At 48.4% G+C, this 18,319-nt stretch overlaps 6 protein-coding genes across 6 annotated transcripts; 1 reads left to right on the forward strand and 5 right to left on the reverse strand.

The window, feature by feature from the left end:
• Positions 1-4,936: 4,936 nt before the first annotated feature.
• BKA55DRAFT_698788 (uncharacterized protein) lies at positions 4,937-7,160 on the reverse strand (the record flags this gene model as incomplete). Its single annotated transcript, XM_046200551.1, has 2 exons — positions 4,937-5,365; positions 6,552-7,160. 2 exons carry the CDS (start codon positions 7,158-7,160, stop codon positions 4,937-4,939), a joined length of 1,038 nt encoding a protein of 345 aa, XP_046040726.1.
• A 357-nt stretch (positions 7,161-7,517) lies between these two features.
• Positions 7,518-7,980, reverse strand: BKA55DRAFT_600489 (uncharacterized protein; the record flags this gene model as incomplete). The annotated part of the gene is made up of 3 exons (XM_046196535.1): positions 7,518-7,560; positions 7,696-7,924; positions 7,962-7,980. The coding sequence occupies 3 exons, from the start codon at positions 7,978-7,980 to the stop codon at positions 7,518-7,520; spliced, it is 291 nt and encodes a 96-aa protein (XP_046040727.1).
• A 1,798-nt stretch (positions 7,981-9,778) lies between these two features.
• BKA55DRAFT_668961 (uncharacterized protein) lies at positions 9,779-10,660 on the reverse strand (the record flags this gene model as incomplete). Its single annotated transcript, XM_046197928.1, has 5 exons — positions 9,779-9,928; positions 10,034-10,146; positions 10,183-10,374; positions 10,423-10,537; positions 10,622-10,660. The coding sequence occupies 5 exons, from the start codon at positions 10,658-10,660 to the stop codon at positions 9,779-9,781; spliced, it is 609 nt and encodes a 202-aa protein (XP_046040728.1).
• A 2,747-nt stretch (positions 10,661-13,407) lies between these two features.
• On the reverse strand, positions 13,408-14,345 carry BKA55DRAFT_587527 (uncharacterized protein; the record flags this gene model as incomplete). The annotated part of the gene is made up of 2 exons (XM_046194669.1): positions 13,847-14,345; positions 13,408-13,788 (listed from the first exon to the last, which is right to left on the reverse strand). Coding segments are annotated over exons 1-2 (332 nt in total), but the record flags the coding sequence as incomplete, so codon positions are not given.
• Positions 14,346-15,791: 1,446 nt separating this feature from the next.
• Positions 15,792-16,466, forward strand: BKA55DRAFT_658104 (uncharacterized protein; the record flags this gene model as incomplete). Its single annotated transcript, XM_046197507.1, has 1 exon — positions 15,792-16,466. Exon 1 carries the CDS (start codon positions 15,873-15,875, stop codon positions 16,464-16,466), a length of 594 nt encoding a protein of 197 aa, XP_046040730.1. The 5' UTR covers positions 15,792-15,872.
• Positions 16,467-17,915: 1,449 nt separating this feature from the next.
• On the reverse strand, positions 17,916-18,297 carry BKA55DRAFT_485125 (uncharacterized protein; the record flags this gene model as incomplete). Its single annotated transcript, XM_046186213.1, has 2 exons — positions 17,916-17,978; positions 18,070-18,297. Coding segments are annotated over 2 exons (291 nt in total), but the record flags the coding sequence as incomplete, so codon positions are not given.
• Positions 18,298-18,319: the final 22 nt, after the last annotated feature.

Consider the following 18,319-nt stretch of genomic DNA (forward strand, 5'->3'; position numbering starts at 1 on the left):
GGACAAAAGGTATGTAATAAAGCAACCATTGGTACAGTAGTAGGGTTAGGAGGACGCCACGGCTTGTCTGGCTGGCAGTGGCTGTCCATCTTTGATGGGTAATATTTTCCTATTCGTCACCAGGTTCCGCTTCTCCGGAATGCATAGCTGTCAACAATATCATCCCAATACTCATTCTCGTGTAGGGATTCTTTGCCATTCTAGATCTCCCACATACCACTTGAGTATTTTACTGGAAAGAAGACGTATGTCCACCGTGATGTGCGGAGGATACTTTCTCAACTTAAGCTAACGCTCCACAGGATAAAGAATACTGCATTCGACGGGCAGAGAAGAACGGGCGTGTCGCTCCTCAAAAGCTCACTCTACAGGCTATCAAAAGTGTCTACACAAACTGGAGGCTCTGGATTTTGATTCTACCATATTTGGGAGTGCCGCTCGCGATAAGCCTTTTTTTTCTTCCCTGTAGTTCTGACACTTGGTAGAATGGTCGCCCAGGCTGGCAGCGGGACGGGTTACTTCAACTTCTGTCTCAAAGCTGAAGGATACAGCGTCGTTCAAATCAACGTGCTGCCGACCGCTAGTCACTTGAGCTGCTGGATCTTCTCCTAAGACACTGCGAAAAGTGGAAGGTATATAGTTAAGTTTTACATCTTCCTGCTTTATCTGTAGCTTATACGCCATGCTAATCGACTAATTAGGCCCACTACTCGCAGCCGAGCAATCGTAATGATCGTATAATTCACTCTATCGATATGTGCTGGTTTATACTCGGTAAGTATTACACTATGACCGAGGATGTCCCCGTATATACCGCTGCCCTCCTTCTCCATCCTTCTAAACGCAAGAGCTATATCGAAGAATGTTGGCCCGAGGAATGGCACGAGGGGACGTTTGCCGCCGCCCGTAGTCTCTGGAGGGAAGAGTACAATCACGATATCGAGATACAGCTCTCATAGCAATCCTTGGCTGTGCCTGCTTCATCAAAGCGAAAGAAGGATACGATGCTCACAAAGACGCGCTTGGAGCTACGAAATAAGACGATGGCGAGAGCACGGGGCAAGGATGATTTCGATAGGTTTATCTCCGAGGCTCCTACCGCACTTGCAGAGGGTACTACGCCTCTTCAATGGTGGCGTAGGTAGTGAGGACCGTCGTACAGCGTACCCGCGGCTTAGCCGTATGGCTATTGATATCCTGTCTGTACCAGCAGAATCAGCAGAGCCAGAGCGGAGCTTTTCGGGGCCTAGGCGCACAGCTAGATGGGATAGGCTACGATTGCTGATTGAGAGCATTGAGAAGATTGAGTGTATCGGTAACTGGCTGCGTGAGGGACATATTAGACCATCAGTTGAGTGGGGGGTAGGCCTCCCGTGTGATCCAGAGGCTATAGAGGGCGACATATAATAGCGAACAGGTCAAACGGGAGCGATTGAGACGTTTTCGGGCTCTATAGCTACATCAATGGATGCCTCTCACATCACTGCAGTAGCTTGGCATCACGTGAGCCCTTAAATGAATACGCATGAATATGTTATATGAATATGTGTTTTGCTAGATAAGTTGAATATAATATGAATATACGAAAATCAGTGTGAATATTCATATAGCCATGTATGGGATCAACCGATAGGTCATGTCTGGTGCTGCAATCGATGTGACACGAAAGGCGCAGCGGAGTTCTTCTCGGTGCAAGCCACATCTTCCGCAGCAGATCATCTCCGAAAGCATGTACTTGTCCCGTTCATTATTGTTCACAAGATACCCAGCAGCTGACCGACCTCCATAGAGCTCACCAGATCACCCCAGCCAGCCAGTCTAGTGAGCCAAGTCCTGGTGATGAAAGTGCCATTGATATTTATTCTGGCGCAACACCCAAAAGGCGCCGGCTTGAACAGAGCGTCATACCAAAAGCGAAAATAAAAGCCATACAAAAACTAAGCGTTGGGCTCGTCATTGATAGCGATGTGCCATTCACCATCTTCGAACACAGCTTCCTTCGGAAGATCTTCAACCATTTCGACAGCGATTTAGCCCAGATGGCGTGGAGTGGTAGCTCTGTCACTAAAGAGATACACCGGCTCTTTGAAGCGAAGCGAGATACCATCAAGGCAGAGCTCCGTAACGCCTTGACAGCGGTGCACATCAGCTTCGATCTCTAGACGTCACCGAATCGCTTTGCAATCATGGCTGTATTTGCGCACTTTATCGATAAACTGGGGCATCAGCAATCCCGTCTTCTGGCTTTGCGCCGTCAGTCTGGTGCTCATAGTGGCGAGAACCTTGCCGGTTCCCTGGTCGACATCGTCCACGAATGGGAGATTGAGGGGCGAGTTGGCTGTGCCATCTCCGATAACATGGCGGCAAACGATACTTGTCTGTACCACATGTACCAGCAGCTCGATCCATCGATGAGGCCTGTTGATATCAAGGCCCGCACTCGTTCGAGCTGGAGTCTGATATCAACAGCATGCGCGGCCTTATTGAGCAGGACCTGGGTCGTTGGCGCGCAAAGGGCCCCATGGGGAAGCTCCGCAATATTGTCGAGTTTATCCGTTCGTCGCCGCAGCGGAGTGAACAGTTCAAGCGAATAGCCCGGGAGCAGGATTACGAGGGATATCGGCTCTGCGAGGAATCTACGGCCGAGCTCGAGGTTGCCATGAACAATGAAACGCGGTGGAACTCAACGTACATGATGATTGAGAGGGTTTTGCGAAAGCAGACAGACACCAGGGCGTTTCTCTTTGCGATTCGGGAGGAGGAAAACGGGGGCAAGACGTATCCCGGCGGATGGCATATTGTCCAGCGAAGAATGGCGGGTTCTTGGCGAAGTGAACGAGATTCTCAAACCTATATACCTTCAGACGATGTGGACGCAAGGCTGGGGTAAAGGTGACAGGCATGGACGCCTATGGGAGGTGTTGATAGGAATGGAATATCTGCTGGAGCACTTTGAGGACTGGAAAGTCTTCTATAGTGAAGTTGCGGCGGAGACAGTGGGTGGAACTCATCTGGATGCCGCGGAGCGGATTGCGACGGCGCCGGCAAATTTCCGTGAGCGCAACAGTCGGCCAAGCCGCGTACGCCGTCTCCCTGCCCGCTTTGACGAGGATGAGGTTTATGCGCTACCGCAGCGGAGCCAACCCACGAGATTCATAGAATCTGCCTTACCGCCGCATTCTCGGGCTGAATTTTCCACGGTGGAGAAGCGATCAGCGTCCAAGACGTCGCAAAAGAGCACATTACCAGCAGACCATCGAGCCTATATCCGGGCATCGATTAATAACGGGTAGAAGAAACTAAATGAGTATTATAACAAACTCGGAGAATCTCCCTTGTTCGCGGCAGCGATCATTCTTCATCCGAGGTTCGGGATCAGCTGGTTAGAAGCCACTTGGGTCTCTAAGGAACAACTCGCTTGGGTTCGTGATGCCAAGGTTGGAATTAAGGATTACTTTACCCGTTGGTACGATGCGAACCAGGGACTGTGTGAAGAAACAACGACGTACGATGCAGCGCCAAGGACGATGGGCCAGAGGATGATCAGTACACTTAATGGATTAATAGCAAGACGAAGAAAGCGTTTGCGATGAGCGGCAGTGTCGGCGAGCTCGAAAGGTATCTCCGTCTCGAGCCACAGGATACGCAGGATGCTATCCAATGGTGGAGAGACCACAGGGCTTCGTTTCCTTCACTGAGCAGCTTTACTCTGGATGTCTTTGCTATTCCAGAGATGGCAAGCGATTGTGAGAGACAATTTAGCCTAGCGAAGCTGACGTTGACGTCTCAGAGGCTTTCGATGGGCTCGGATACATTGGAACACGTTCAGTGCCTCAAAAACTGGGTCAGGCAAGGCGGAGTAAAGTTGGGCAGCTGGGTGGGTACCCGACTTTTGGTGTGCACGAGGGGGATGACTTCACGGAGGGGTCTCCACCCATAGAATTGATATAGAACATCAATCAAATCGAACAAATCAACTTTGAGCTCGAGGGCTATCAATCAGATCAACTTTGAGGTCAAGGTTGATTTGATTGACATATGATGAGCGCTGCTCCCCAGCCTCTCATTTTCTGCACCTTTCAAACCGTCATTGCGTTTAATTGTGACGTTGCAAGGCATCCTCAAAGCGTCACCCGGATACCCTAGACACATCCTCCAAAAATGCTCCCACACAAGCTTTTGAATAAACTTTTGAAAATCTCATTAGCGGGCTGTTGGAGCACTTGAAAAATGCCTCTGTCGACTACCCGCGCGAATTCCATCAAGTCCTCCTGGAGGGAACCCGATTCGCATGTCCTATATTCATTAAACAAGAAATATTGTAAAACATAAAAGAAATGAAGCGCTTTTCCGAGGCTGGGTGTAGAGGTGTCCGGATTATCATTTATTGCGGTATCCGGATTATCCTTGATCTTATCAAATGAACCGGGTTATCGTGCTATTTAACAGGGATGGCGTTCGATTTAAAACCAATGCGTATTAATTCCTAGAATCGACAAGGGTGCTATTCGTCGAAGACGCGATCTTATTGGCTGAGCCCCCGAACACGAGGGAAACCCGACACCCTAAACCCATCATTGATCCCAACTCTGATCAGGATCAAATCCAGCCAGTTTACGCTTAGCAATGCTGTCGAGACCAATTCTGGGGCATTTGCAAGGCAAGGACAGGCTCAAAAGGTGACCCTCAAATTTGGCCGTGGTCACACAGAAGCATCCTGATTTGCTGTTCGGTTCCTGAGATCGAGGTCCCAAATACGGCAATATATTTCTACTCCTTCGAGTACTCCAACGTGACCATTTCCCCTTTCATCTAAACCTCTCCAATCTTCATATTCTTCTCAACTGAGAGCCATTTGCCTCGCCCTAGCATTTGCAAACATTGGAATTGCTCAATGCACTCCCTGTCGAAGATGATACGAATACACCGAGGACTTTTAGCCCGTGACCTTGTAGCTTTTGAATGTTTTCTTCATAAACTGGTTCCCTTCCACCCCGTAGTATGCCTTGCCTTTGCAGTTGGTCTTGCTGTAGGCGGTGTACCCCTTTGCGTCTGGCCAGCCGCCAGTCTCGGGGTTGAAATGAATTTCAGTTGTAGGCCAGTTGTAATCAGAGCGAAGGTTGGTGCATTCGTTCCTTTCATGTCCGTTTGCGAAGACCTTCTTCGTTCGTGTGCCCTTGCTGGCGAAGAAATCGAGTGTCCAGGCTTGCGCCACGGAGGCCATGGCTGCGGCGGCGAGGATGGAGGAGACCTTCATGATGAGTTGCTGGGTGTGGGTATTGACCTTCGAGGGGCGATGGTTAAAGTTGAGGTTGACGAGTCCTCTTGCTTCTTTCGATGCATTGAGCGGCCTCTTATAGTTATCCTGAGGGTGATGCTTTAGCAGGGGTCAATCCAGGCATCTCACATCTGTCCTGGACTCGCAAAAGTAAAGAAGCTGACTGCCATAAGCTCGTTCTTCAACGGAGCTGTCAGTTGCTCCGTCAGTTGTGCCATCTTACCACTAGTGTGAGGCATTTCTGAACTCGGCGAGCCGAATAAGCTATGCTGCCGGGTGGACTAACCTCATAGGGCCAAATTATAGGGGCGGAGTCGAGCTGTAGTTGTGTCAAATAGATCAGACCCATGAGATTTTCAGGGAAACGGCGTTGCTTGGCACAGCAGCAGTCCGCGGAAAGTTCCGAATACCTCTCCAGCTACCTTATTTACGAGGGAGTAGTTGTACCTTCTGATGATGAATTGGACAGCCCACTGCGGTATTAGCTTGAGCGGCCATGCTAATTATAATATTAATTTTCCTGCCTAACGCAACCGTGGCCGTCGCTGGCTCGTGAGAAATTGTCCCCAACAGATCAGGGAAGGATCGTCTGTCTCGTCGCCACTAATCCATTTTTTCTCGGTCAGGGTTGACATGGTCTGGATCCATTCAGTGAAAATCGGTCGATCATTCGTCTGCTCTAAGCACTGCATAAACAAATTCCGCGGTTTCTCATCTCGGTATTCCCCTCCTTGCTGGGGTCATGTGCCGTGAAACCCCGGAAGTCGAATCGTGCAGACACTGTTTGAGTTTCTGCCCCTCATGAGCCTGACGCCACCGGCCCATCATTCAGTCGACTCTGTTCCTGATCCGCGGTACCATTGCCTTCAGCCGATCCAATCTCTCCTGTTCCAATATTGAGCCATTGTCATCATTCCTCGAGTCGCTCGTTCTGGTCTCGAATCTGCCGATTGATTCCGTCGAGTAGTTCTTGCTGTGACGCTTCGTCATGCGCCAACCTCTCCTAAACCCAAGGGCAAGCCATGCGCATACCTACTGAAGGACTGCCAACCGAGATTCGATGGATACGAGGCGCACACCCGTGGGAACAAAGGCGCCTACAAGGTGGCTAAGTAAGCCACAGGCTGGAGACAAAACGGTCCCCAGGGCCAGCAGCGAATTTGTGTACACGTTTCCGCCGACCTGAACTTTGATCGAAGCGACAAAAAATAAAAAAGCATGCCCTGCCAAGCGCGGTGTGCAATGGAGCGACTATACCCTCATCGTCCATTACCTCATCGTCATCGCCATCATCCTCCTCTTCGTCTTCATCCTCATCCTCATCCTCATTATCGCTGCCGGCCTCGTCGTCGCCCTCGGCTAATTTCCTCCCGCTGCCGCTGCCTAAGATCTCATCTATGTTGATATCCACTTTCAGTCCCAGCATCATCTCGTCTACTCTCTCTTGTACAAGCTCAATGGCTTTCAAATGGGTCGCGCAGAATTCAGAAGGCTTAAACTTTTTGTCGTGTCCGATCGTGAACGATTGCCCGTCCGGATCCCAGGAAAGGTTTCCCGGAATACCTTCTCTCTTGACAATTGACTTAGCAAAAGCTTTAAGCTCAATGATTTCCCCAAATGGGGTATAACAGCCTCGGATCAAGTACTTCTTGCGAATCGCATCCAGGCGGTCAGGCTGCGACGGATAATGATCCCGGCATGGCCATTCGTAGGCTAGAGTAGCATAGCTATAGACCGTCAGGGCATATTCGAGGAACAAGAGCCGGCCAACCCAAATCAGTCCTGCTAATTCGGACGTAGAGTTATGCGCCGCATTGAAGGTGAGAGTACGTCGTTGTATACCCATGACAGCAGTGTAATGAATGATGACCGAAGATGACATATTTCCAGCAGGGTCTTGATGTGTCCAGAACATCATTGAGAGTTGGAATAAGGCCTCGGACAGCCGCAGCCAATAGCCAGTTGGAAGACAAAAGCCGGTTCCTTCACAGTCTGATATATGATCGTTTTCCGCTTCCTCATCCTCTTCAGAGTCAATATCTTCGTCTATACTTTCGTCAAAATATTCGTCTGTTCTGTATTTTCAGGATCAGAAGGAATTTCGCAGTCGTTATGCCGGTCCTCGCCATGGGTTCGTCATCTTCGCTGTCCGAGCTGTCACTAACATGATCGTCTCCTCCCAATTGTAGTTGTTCGACCAAGTACAGTATATGCTGCATCATCTTCACCTCGTTGGATCCTAGACGTAAGTTGTACACTTCCTGACGTTGCCGTGGCGGGTACTGCAGAACGCGAAATACGAAGCAGATGAATCTTTTCCATATTGCCAAATATCTCTTGAAGCTTGGTATGAGCCAAAATCCGTGCGGCCAAAAGCATCTTTCGCGAATGTGTTTAGCCAACAGAGAGAGATGTACGGCGTACGATCGAGTGTAGCTCTTGCCCTGTTGAACATCAAGTCTAGTCCGTGAAGGATGATCTGCAGCTGAGCCTCAGTTTCGGCAAAGCTCCACAAAGGGAACCCTTGCCATTGGCCAAGCAGATAGTTTACACTTGGTTGTAAGGCTGGTTGCTTAGCCGTGGCGGCGATGATTTCGAGTGATCTGTTGCGGAACAGCTCGGCCCAGCGGGTGTGATGGAGCCTCGCTCGTTCCAGCAACCGCGACACGATCAGTTTGAGTACTTTCGAATGGTCTTTTCATGATGTGAATATCCCAACTTCGGGATTGATACTTGCGGATGGCTTGAGAGGGTGATGGCAATGGAACTCTCCAACTGCTCAAACCCCGTATGACTGAACGTGTAGGCGGCCAGGATAAAGACGTCGTACGCGCGTCGACGCGTTCAGGTCATTTAAATGGCTTGAAGTCGAAACACTTCAATGGAAAAAAAGCAAAGTCGACCAATGAAATAGCGAGATCACCACTTTGGTTTAAACTTTGCTCGGAGCACATATATTGAGAACCCTCTTTCAGATGAAAGTGGAATGCGGGGTTGATACAAGGGTTATCAGCCAATGACATTGCGAAACGTCCACTTTCATCGAATGTGAATGAATCCATAGAGATGTAGGGATGAAGGACGTCAGCCCTCATCTGCTGTAGACAGATATGGCAAAGCCATGACACAACCTGATCGGCGATAACATTCTCCCTGGGATACTGCCGGAGCCACTCGAGACCCAAGTCAGCACGGCGACCGAGATCAAAGAAGTGCCTGACATGGCCACCATACTTGAGATATCGTTGATGAAGAGTGCCATTCCCAAATAATACTGAATCAGTAATATCTGGAAGAAACCTCAACAGAGTCCAATTGCTACGAGGCTGAATCTAGCAGTAGCCATACTGCTCTAGTGTTTGACCATAGAACTCCCCCAGAGTGGTCACGATAAGTGAAAATAAGTGATATCCAGTAATTGATATCACTGATTACAGAAACACTGTAGATGATCAAAGTACTTCATTTTACGATGGTGCCGGGGGGGGGTTCACTCATAAAGACCCCGCACCTGACAACATATTGGGTGGCACGGCTGAACTTCGCTAAGCTAGCGCCAGCCATGTTAGGAAATGTAACGCTCGACTGATGAAGTGCACTACTCTATAATAGGAAATGTCACGCTTGATCGAGAGTCACTCTATCGCAGCATACCATGACATGCCGCGACAGCAATATTGATTCAAATAGAATAAAACTTCGCTTTTAATTCTCTTTAAACCAGCGAAATATAGATCAGAATTCAACTTGGCCAAAAAATTGGTGGCGGCCTCGAAGACCTAAGTCGCATTTGCCCACTGGAGAGGTTGGAGATGGCGCACGGACCCAATATTTCTTGTATTGACCCAAACTCCTAGAGATCCGAAAGGGGAAGGTGCACGAGCCGCAAAAGTTGGTACTGGGCCCATTACCACTGCCCATTACCAGTGGTAATTGGTACAGTAGATAAAAAAATTTATAATGGTTGGAGGGGTCCGGGTTGACCTCTACGTTCAAATAGAAGGAGAAAACAGATTTTGACACACTATGTCTCAGCCACGCTAATGCACGAAGTAAAAAGTACACTAGAATATAGGAAGAGCCTTTGTCAATTGACTTCTTTCAATAAATTGCATTTTACTCATTTGAAGTGATCTGTATCGGCCAAAAAGACTCATCACCAAACTTGTATAGGGTAAGCCGCTGGTAAAATCAAGCTGTCTCCCCTGCCTAATAGCAACCAATCAGAGGCTGTTTAAACTGTCTGGCATCCCTGCTGCTCCTTCGCGAGCCAATGAAAGCATGTTTAAAGTGAAAGTACCCCTGCAAATATCCACTGGCGACTTCCTGACTGATTATCCACTGAGCGTGCTTAAAGGGTTAAAGTGAATGTGATAAGCAGCAGCAAATGTGTTGATTGACCCTGCTCCGGCATAATTAAGTAGTTAGTGGTGTATGATATTCCCATCCAATGTCACGAATCCGTCAATCCATCGCCGCCCCTTTCATAGGAATGCACGTCTATACTTCCGCCATGTACCGACTCTGTCTTGAAGTCCATGCATTCATCCTCTCATCATTACCCTCCCAACCCGCCTTGATCAACCAGAACAGGGCCATTAACGGTGTCGTGAGTAACCCCAGAACGCCACCAAGAATAGCCTTGAAAGCCTGTGGTGTCCACCGATCTTGATATCTCCAACCCCCACCATCGCGTTCTCCAACGGTCGTTAAAACCGCCACGCTCAGGGGTCAGAAAATAAAGAAGCCCAAGACAGCGAGTATAAAGCCCCTCAGCGCCCCTTGCACGATTGTCGTAAGTACAGGAGGGACCTTGGATTCCGGTTGAGGCTCTTTCTCTTCTACTTCTGAGTCGCCTGGATCAGAGGCTGGTGGGAGAAAGAATAGCTATCGAAGCCACTGACACGATAGTTCTTGAATAAAGCCAATCGGCTGGACAGACCGTTTCGAAAGGTCATAACTGACAAGTCCCATCTCAACGAACCACGTGAGAATGCATTGGACAATAATAGTTACAGCTGCATCACCTGATAATGTGTTTGGCAGTTGAAACAACCGAATTGGGTTCTTGACGGTGTCTTGCGTAGTGTACATGCCTATCCATTCTCATTAGTCTTCATCTCAAATGCCAGCTGCAAACTCACCATAAGCCAGAGCAAAATTCACACCCCCGGATAAAGCCATATCGCCTATACCATCAAGACCAAAAACATAGAATAGCTGATGCCCCGTAAGCTGTAGACTCGGCTTCAAGCGCCCCTAACTGTCACTGTCATCTCCTCTTTGTTCCTATCCCAGGCCGCCCAGGTTGTCAGGTTTCAGGATCCCGCTAGACCCCTGCACATTCAGCCCCTGTGTCTCAAGTTGTGCCGCCGTAAGCATATCTTTTCCCTGGGGAGAACAACACCTGTAAACTTGTTTGGTTTGTCTTTTTCTTTCGTCTTGGGAAATTTTAATTAAAGGTTGCCTAGTGCTTAAAGGGGAATTCGGGAAATTAAGCGAGAAAGTCGCCAAAAGCTTGGACTTTTAGACGGCAAAAAAACAAAAGTCTGTTAGCGAAAAAGAGAGAATGCGAATACTAATCCGAGATTTACAATACCACTTTGTTGAAAAATTGTTCACATGGCACCATTTTACACCGCTATCTCATGGGCTGTCACTCGATTCTATGACACTTGTTGAGAGTCGGTAGTTGAAGGTTTTCCGACACTAGAAAAAAGCATAAAAACACACTATTTCCCTAAAGTTTATCACTCTCGGGTGGAAGAACTGTTTGGGGTTAGCGTCATTGTGAAGCTCTTACGGTTTCACCACGGAATACCACCACGATCGGTTCAATCGGGCCAAGAAGACGGCGTGCAACGCACAGCTGACCTGTCAAGACGGAATTGATTGACGCCACCTGAGAATCTCGGTCTTTTGTCTATGTTCGGATAATTCATCCGTTGATTTAATCTATCCAGCGGTTAATAGATTCATCTTCATTCGTCTAGACTCTAGATATCTTGAAAGCGACGTAAGGAGCCATCGTCTCAGGATGATTGACCCAAAGTTTGGGCCTGCAAGGGACTTGAGATGGGGACTTGCAGAAAAATAAACACCAGTGACATGATTCCTGCAGCGCTAAAGCAGGAACAAAGAACGCTTGTGTTTTTTCATCTTGTCGTCTCCCCGCGGTTTCAGGCACAGAGGTTCGCTGGCCGAGATGGCCAGCACAGCTCGCTAGCAAGAAAGGCATTTCACTTCGCTTGGGATGGCGTTGGCAGTTTTCAACTGAAATGACCGTATATTCATTTCTTGACAATAATTAATCTTACCTTAGGCCTCTACAGACTATCGTGAAGACCTAGATACTAGCCTCTAATATACTGTCGGTAAAATGCTACTCTAAACTTAATTACTATTAAAAATACTTCAACATGTGCATGGTCTGCTCATATCTCGATCAATCATATCCATAGTGCCACAGGGGCTGAAACCGCCTTGACCAACACCATGCAAACCTTTACCACCCTCACCAGCCTTATCCCTGATGGCATATCGACCCGAGCAAGACACCCCTACATCAATCTATCCAGGACAGGGCCGTTCCGTTTAGCCATGGGGCTCTTTGCCCAGCAGCCCAAGTCTCCAAACATTGATATAAACCGTCTTTCTTCTCCCTCGAAGCACTCTCTTTCTCCACTCAGGCTCATTCAGCAGTTCATTCCATTCACTTTTTGCTCCTTGCACATTCTTTCACGGCTCTTTGACAGAAGTCGTTTCATTCATTCATTCACTTAAACCGCCAGTCGGATATCACCACTCTTTACAAACCAAACAAACCACCTTTCTTATACAACAACTTCTTTTTTTCCAAAATGCCTTCTTTCACCTCAAAGACTCTTCTCGCCGCCGTTGCCGGTGCCATGGGCGTTGCTGCCCACGGTCACGTTTCCCAGATCAACGTTGCTGGCACTGTCTACGAAGGCTACGATGCCCCCACTGCTCCCTACTACTCGTCCCCCAAGACCCTCATCGCCTGGTCAAGAACCGCTACCGATAACGGTTATGTCGCCCCTGATGCCTTCAGCTCTGCAGACATCATCTGCCACCGCGGTGCTAAGAACGCCAAGGGCCACGCCAAGGTCAAGGCCGGTGACCAGATCTACATCAAGTGGACCAACTGGCCCGAGAGCCACAAGGGACCTGTCATTGACATGTTGGCCTCTTGCGGTTCTGCCGGCTGTGAGACCGTCGACAAGGAGGCCCTCAAGTTCTTCAAGATCGATGAGGTTGGTCTCGTCAAGGCCGGTAACCCCGGTACCTACGGCTCTGACGAGCTCATTGCCAACGACAACGGCTGGCTCGTTCAGATCCCTGAGAACATCAAGGCCGGTGCCTATGTCCTCCGTCACGAGATCATTGCTCTCCATGGTGGTTTCCAGGAGAACGGTGCCCAGAACTACCCTCAGTGCTTTAACCTCGAGATCGAGGGTTCCGGCACTGAGCAGCCCGAGGGTATCCTTGGAACTGAGCTGTACAAGCCCGACGACAAGGGCATTAAGTTCGATATCTACAGCAACCCTACCAGCTATCCCATCCCCGGCCCTGCTCTGATAAAGGGTGCTGTTGAGGTCACCCAGGGCAAGCTCGCTGAGAAGTCCCAGGGTACTCCCACCACTGACTACGATTCCGGTTCTGACTCTGGCTCCGGCTCTGGCTCTGCCGCTCCCGCTACTCCCTCTAAGACTGAGGCTCCCGTCGCTGGTACCTCCGCTGCTGCTCCCGTTAAGACTTCCTCTGCCGCCCAGGAGCCTTCCACTCCTGTCCAGACTTCTGCCCCTGCTGCCCCTAAACCCACCAAGACTGGCTGCAAGTCTAAGCACAGCAGCAAGAAGGCTCGCCGTCACGCTCGTGACCTCATGAACTAAGCAGCCCGCTGAGCGAGGTTGTGTATGAAAGGTTTTTACAAGGATCAAAAGCCTGCCTATCCTGAATGGGATGAATCTTTGAGTATTATGCTGTATATATATGTGACCTCGAGTCCGATATTATTCAATTACATTGATTATCATTCATGACATATTATTGGGAGCATGGGTCAAAGGAAGTTGAAGGGCGGCCGCTCTTAGTTTCATAATAGCTTGTAAACCACAATAATAACACCACGCTAGTCATACTCCGTAGATATCTTAACCTAGATACTTGGCATCTGCTTCCTCAACCACCTGCTTCGTATCCAGCTCATCTGAGTAGAGACCATCCGGCGCATCGCCAAAGATGACTGAGATCTCCTCAAGCGTACGGCCACGAGTCTCGGGATAGAAAAAGAAGATTACCAGGCCATAAGATAAGAGAAGGGCCACATAGACAATATAGTACTTCCAACCAATGGCTGATAAAGCATTGGGTTGACAAACACGTTGAAAATGAGTGCCAAGATCATGATCATCCACGCTACAGAGAGACCGCGACTGCGTAGCTGGAATGGCCAGAGCTCAAGAGGGTACGCAACCTGAAGAGAGGTTCTACCGAGAACTGCGCTAGTGACACGGTTTAGGATGTAGGCAAGCAGAGTGGACTTACACTGCAACAGCGTAACCAGCATTAAAGAGAAACACGAATGGAATCATGGTAATTCCAACTGAGTGCGATCCAGTCTGCGCAAAGCTTCCTGACATAGCTGTAATCAGAATAAAGCTAATAAGCATAATCGCACAAGAGATCATGAGAAGAAGTCGTCGTCCTAGTCGCTCAACGCATAAGGCATAGTACATGCTGCAATGAAACTCCAGATCTGGAGACAACCCATGATCAGGGCCTGGACTGTGACGCTAGTGATACCTACTGCAGCTAGAACGGTAGAGAGATAGTAGCTGACGACTCCATTGCCAACCCATTGACTGTAGATTGCTAATGATGCAGTGATGAAGAGGCGGCGACGATGTGCTGGTGTAGAGGCGAGTGATGCATAGGAGCTTGACTGCTTGGCTTGTTTCTCGGATTCAATGGCAGTGGTGATTTCGTAGAGCTCAAGCCGACAAGAGGATGGTTCGAATCACCGCCCTATTGTAACAAGGGCTCGTTGTAATGTGCCGAATTACACAGAATCTGGCCCGTGCACGCATCAAGGTCCTTCCAAATAAGGGAAAGATCATCTTAACCCCCACTTATTCTTCATTCTGATTGCAATTTCCCAACCATGCACGTTAGCAAGATCTCCCCTATTGGCCTTCATCGCGGTAGAACGCCAATAACGCAAGGATCGATACCACTCCTCAAATCATATCCTTACAGGTTTAGTTAAGTGGCCCTGCTCGAATGATACTAAATTGTTGAGCACGAGGAGAGTTGGCTCCAAGCAATTGGAGATGTAGAATGGTAAAAGAGCTGTGCAATTTTTCGCCCGAATCCTGTGTGGCACCTGTTGAGCTGAGTTGATCGAATGGTTTGCATCGGCTGCCTAGCCTATACTAAAGCGCTCTAGCGAATTAGAAGACTAAATGACCATCTTGGTGTTGATTGAGTTATGTTTCTTGGGACTATACAATGTAAAAAAAAGAAGTGACCCCGAAATCATGAAAATATGCGTTCGGCATAATGCCTCACTTCGTTGCGCAGAGGAGCCAAAGATACGAAACAGGCACAAATTCCCCTAGCATTTACATAGATCGCAGCGTTACAGCCTGCGTGGCGGCGGCGAGAGGACGTGAGTTTGTCGTTAAGCTGCCTCTGGACATAGGTGAAGTCGACGTTAATGCCCAAGATAGGGATGGATAGGCGTGTAAGATTGTCCAAAGAATCATGAGCACGAGAAAAAGCTCTCTCCAGAGCGGGAAAAGGAACCCCCGAGACTAGCAGTCAAGTCAGAGAAACATCACAGCATAAAGAATTGGCTACGTCGCACTAAGCGGCATAGTGGATACTGGGCGATCAGACTGGCCTCACTGATGAGGCTTTCAGCGCTCCAAATTCCTGTTGTCCCGAAACTCTAAGTAGAATAATTCATAGTGACGCAATCATTCTGGGCTGACGTGGATGTGTCTGAATCTCCGTTGTGAGAAGGCGCCGTGGCTTGAGATCTAGAACCTCGGTCCCTATTTTTAGGGTTTTCAATACTGAGCCACATCGATGCTATACAGCCCTATCGAGTATTGAAGGGGTGTACTGCCAAGCCACCGGGCTGTTAACAGCAGGGTAAAGCCGCAGAAGGGTTGAGCCTCACCAGGCTATTCCAAGAAGAGCATAGCTTAATTGAAATATATGTCTCCTCTATCAAGAATCTGGGCTAACCAGTATGTCTGAGGCATCTTGTCAATGCCATCCTCTCTCTCTGATAGGCCAGGACACAGCCGCACAGGTCTCATATAGTCGGATCGTGGAGCCTCCGGGTCTAGTTGTCATATTGTTGCTAGAGATGTAAGTGACGTTCTTGAGATAAAAATACTCGAGTCACATTTATTCGTGAATTCAGAAGTGTATATAACGATCATCAAGGTCCTAGCAAAAGTCCCAATTCTCACCAGCATCACTACTATCAATCACTTACTTAACAAAACAAATCAAGTCAACCACATCTACCTTCGCTTATCAGCTTAAGCCTCTCGATAAAATGCATTTCACCACCGCTGCCCTCTCTGCCCTCCTCGCCTCCGCTGCCTTGGCCGTTCCCCTCAACTCCACTCCTTACGACAACCCAGACAGCAACATCTTCCCAGACTTTGACCGCTACTCGGACTGGGCGATCTGCAAGGGCAAGATAACCAAGGACCGCTTCCCCAACCTTCAGGCTCCCAATCGTGAGGGTGGCTGCGTCCGGTACTACCGGGGTATCGATATGACAGGCGTCGTCACGGAGCAACACTTCTTCTTCAAGGATGGCTTCAAGACCGCCTGCGACTGTGCCGCCAAGTGTTTAGAGGAGCCTAATAAGTGCACTAACTGGGTGTGGAAGCATACCTTCATGCCGGAGGATGGTGGCAAGCGGTCGTGCACTCTGTACAGCAGTCCGAACCTGCCGACTGACGTGACGCTTAAGTACGACTTGGCGAACAGCAAGGGCTTCAACCTGTTGCAGGCTGCGAATAACCCGCAAGCTGGAGCCCCCGCGCCGTTGACTTTCCTGGACGCGGCTGGAACGATCCCTGATAAGTTTGGCATGTCTGGCTTCATGGTGCAGGACCAGAACGGTAGACAGTTCTGCTAGAAGGCTTGCTATTCATGGGATTGTAGGGGTCTTCGGATTGGCTTGAAGAAGGGGCTTAGATTGGTACGATATATCGCTTTTGATTTCATTCATTATCTGGAATTTTAACAGTCATTCCTTTATATTCTGTCAGTCCTTGATAAACTAGCCTAAGTTACGAATACGGGTAGTAGGTGCGTTTTAAAAAGGAGGCTTAGGCGATATGTAGGCTCCATAAGGAAAGACCGGACAGTACTGGTATAGAATATAAATAGAGAGCCAGCAGAGTTTATAGATGAATTTATAGTGGTATTGGCTCTTTCGTAGCGTTGGTAAAGTTAAGCATTCGATTGAGTGTTGTAGTTAAAAGTCGATTGTATTGATAATAGTTAACAATAGTTTCCGGAGTTCCAGATAGTCAATCAGGTTAAGAATGATGTGTTCGGGAAATAGAATCTCCTGGAATAGAGTCATAATTACGGTTATTAGAGGCTTTAAATCAAAGCAAGCTGATTATACGTACCAATGAAGATTGTCTTGCTGAGGGCTTCGTAATACGATTGGAAGACCCTATAGAATAGGGACAGGCGGCTATAAACATAGGCCACGAAAAGCAAGAAAGGTTCGTTAACAAGTCCCGCAGAGCAGCCCTCAGTTATAAGCTAGACAATTGAATCTATCTGAATCTGAAGAATGTGAAGACTACAAGACAATCGAACAATCTGGACTGGCTACATGCGAAATACCAAATGCCATGTGATCTAGAAAGTTACCTCTCACTCCTATTAGCTGAATGTACCTGGAAGGATCCACCAGGTCTTCTATGTCGACCTATTGTGCCCAGCGCCGACTGACTACCTATCATTACAGAGACCAGATTACATACAACCGGCACCTATTCTAATACATTGTGAGGAGTAGTGGCAGGTAGAATGCATGTTCGATGAGCAGTGAAAGACTGAGGAAGGCATGAGGCATAAGGTAGCTTTAATGAAATTGGTTGGCTACTCTGAGTCTACGTGGGAACTCATTGGTAACCTGCAAGCTACTGTTCAGTGGACAGTCTGGCGTAAGAATCATAAGAGGAACCGTAGATAGCCGTTAACTCCTTTCCCTGAGGAAGGGATGGTCTAGTCGTAATGGTATTGCAAGCAGTTAGGTTGCAAGCATGATCATATGATTCAATTTGTTCGTTATGGGCTGCTGGAGCAATTCATCTTCAAGATGTTGCATATATATCAAACTAATATTGCAATAAGGGATTAAGGACTAAGCACAATCTATATTAATGCATAGAACATACTATTAAATCCTTCTGGACATGATAATATGTACTCCCTTAAGTGGAAGCAGAACGGTCCAGGTTCTGAATTGCTTCAATTTTTGGAACAATTCCAAATCGTCGGCTGCCTTGGTCCCAAATCTGTCTTTCATTAGCATGCGTCCCATCATTTCAGCTTTGAGACGACTTACCGCGTAAACCGACTTCAGAAAATCGTCGCCAAACATATCAAAGGCCAATTTGCCCCTCGACTGAACTCCGCCATACCAGTTGTCATCGACCGTAGGTGCAAACGCCAAGTCCTCGGGCCGGATCACAAACTGCTTATCTCCCAATGGCTACCTTAAATTCGGGAAAGACTTCTACCTCTGTGCTCGTAGGGAAGACATAGCGCTGTTGGGTCGAGTCATAGGTCGCTCCAGGGATTGCACTGTACAGCGCCCCGCAGACCTCGTCAGAAAACAAGACTAGGGTGGTGCCGGTATCCGCAATGGCCTTGTTACCGGATAGCTTGATGATCCTGCCATTCATAGAGACACTGGCAGATGGGACACCAGTACCAACAATAATGTAAGATACACATCAACCACAC

Source organism: Fusarium redolens (genome assembly GCF_020744475.1).
Source record: "Fusarium redolens strain MPI-CAGE-AT-0023 chromosome Unknown BKA55scaffold_45, whole genome shotgun sequence".
NCBI lineage: Eukaryota > Fungi > Ascomycota > Sordariomycetes > Hypocreales > Nectriaceae > Fusarium > Fusarium redolens.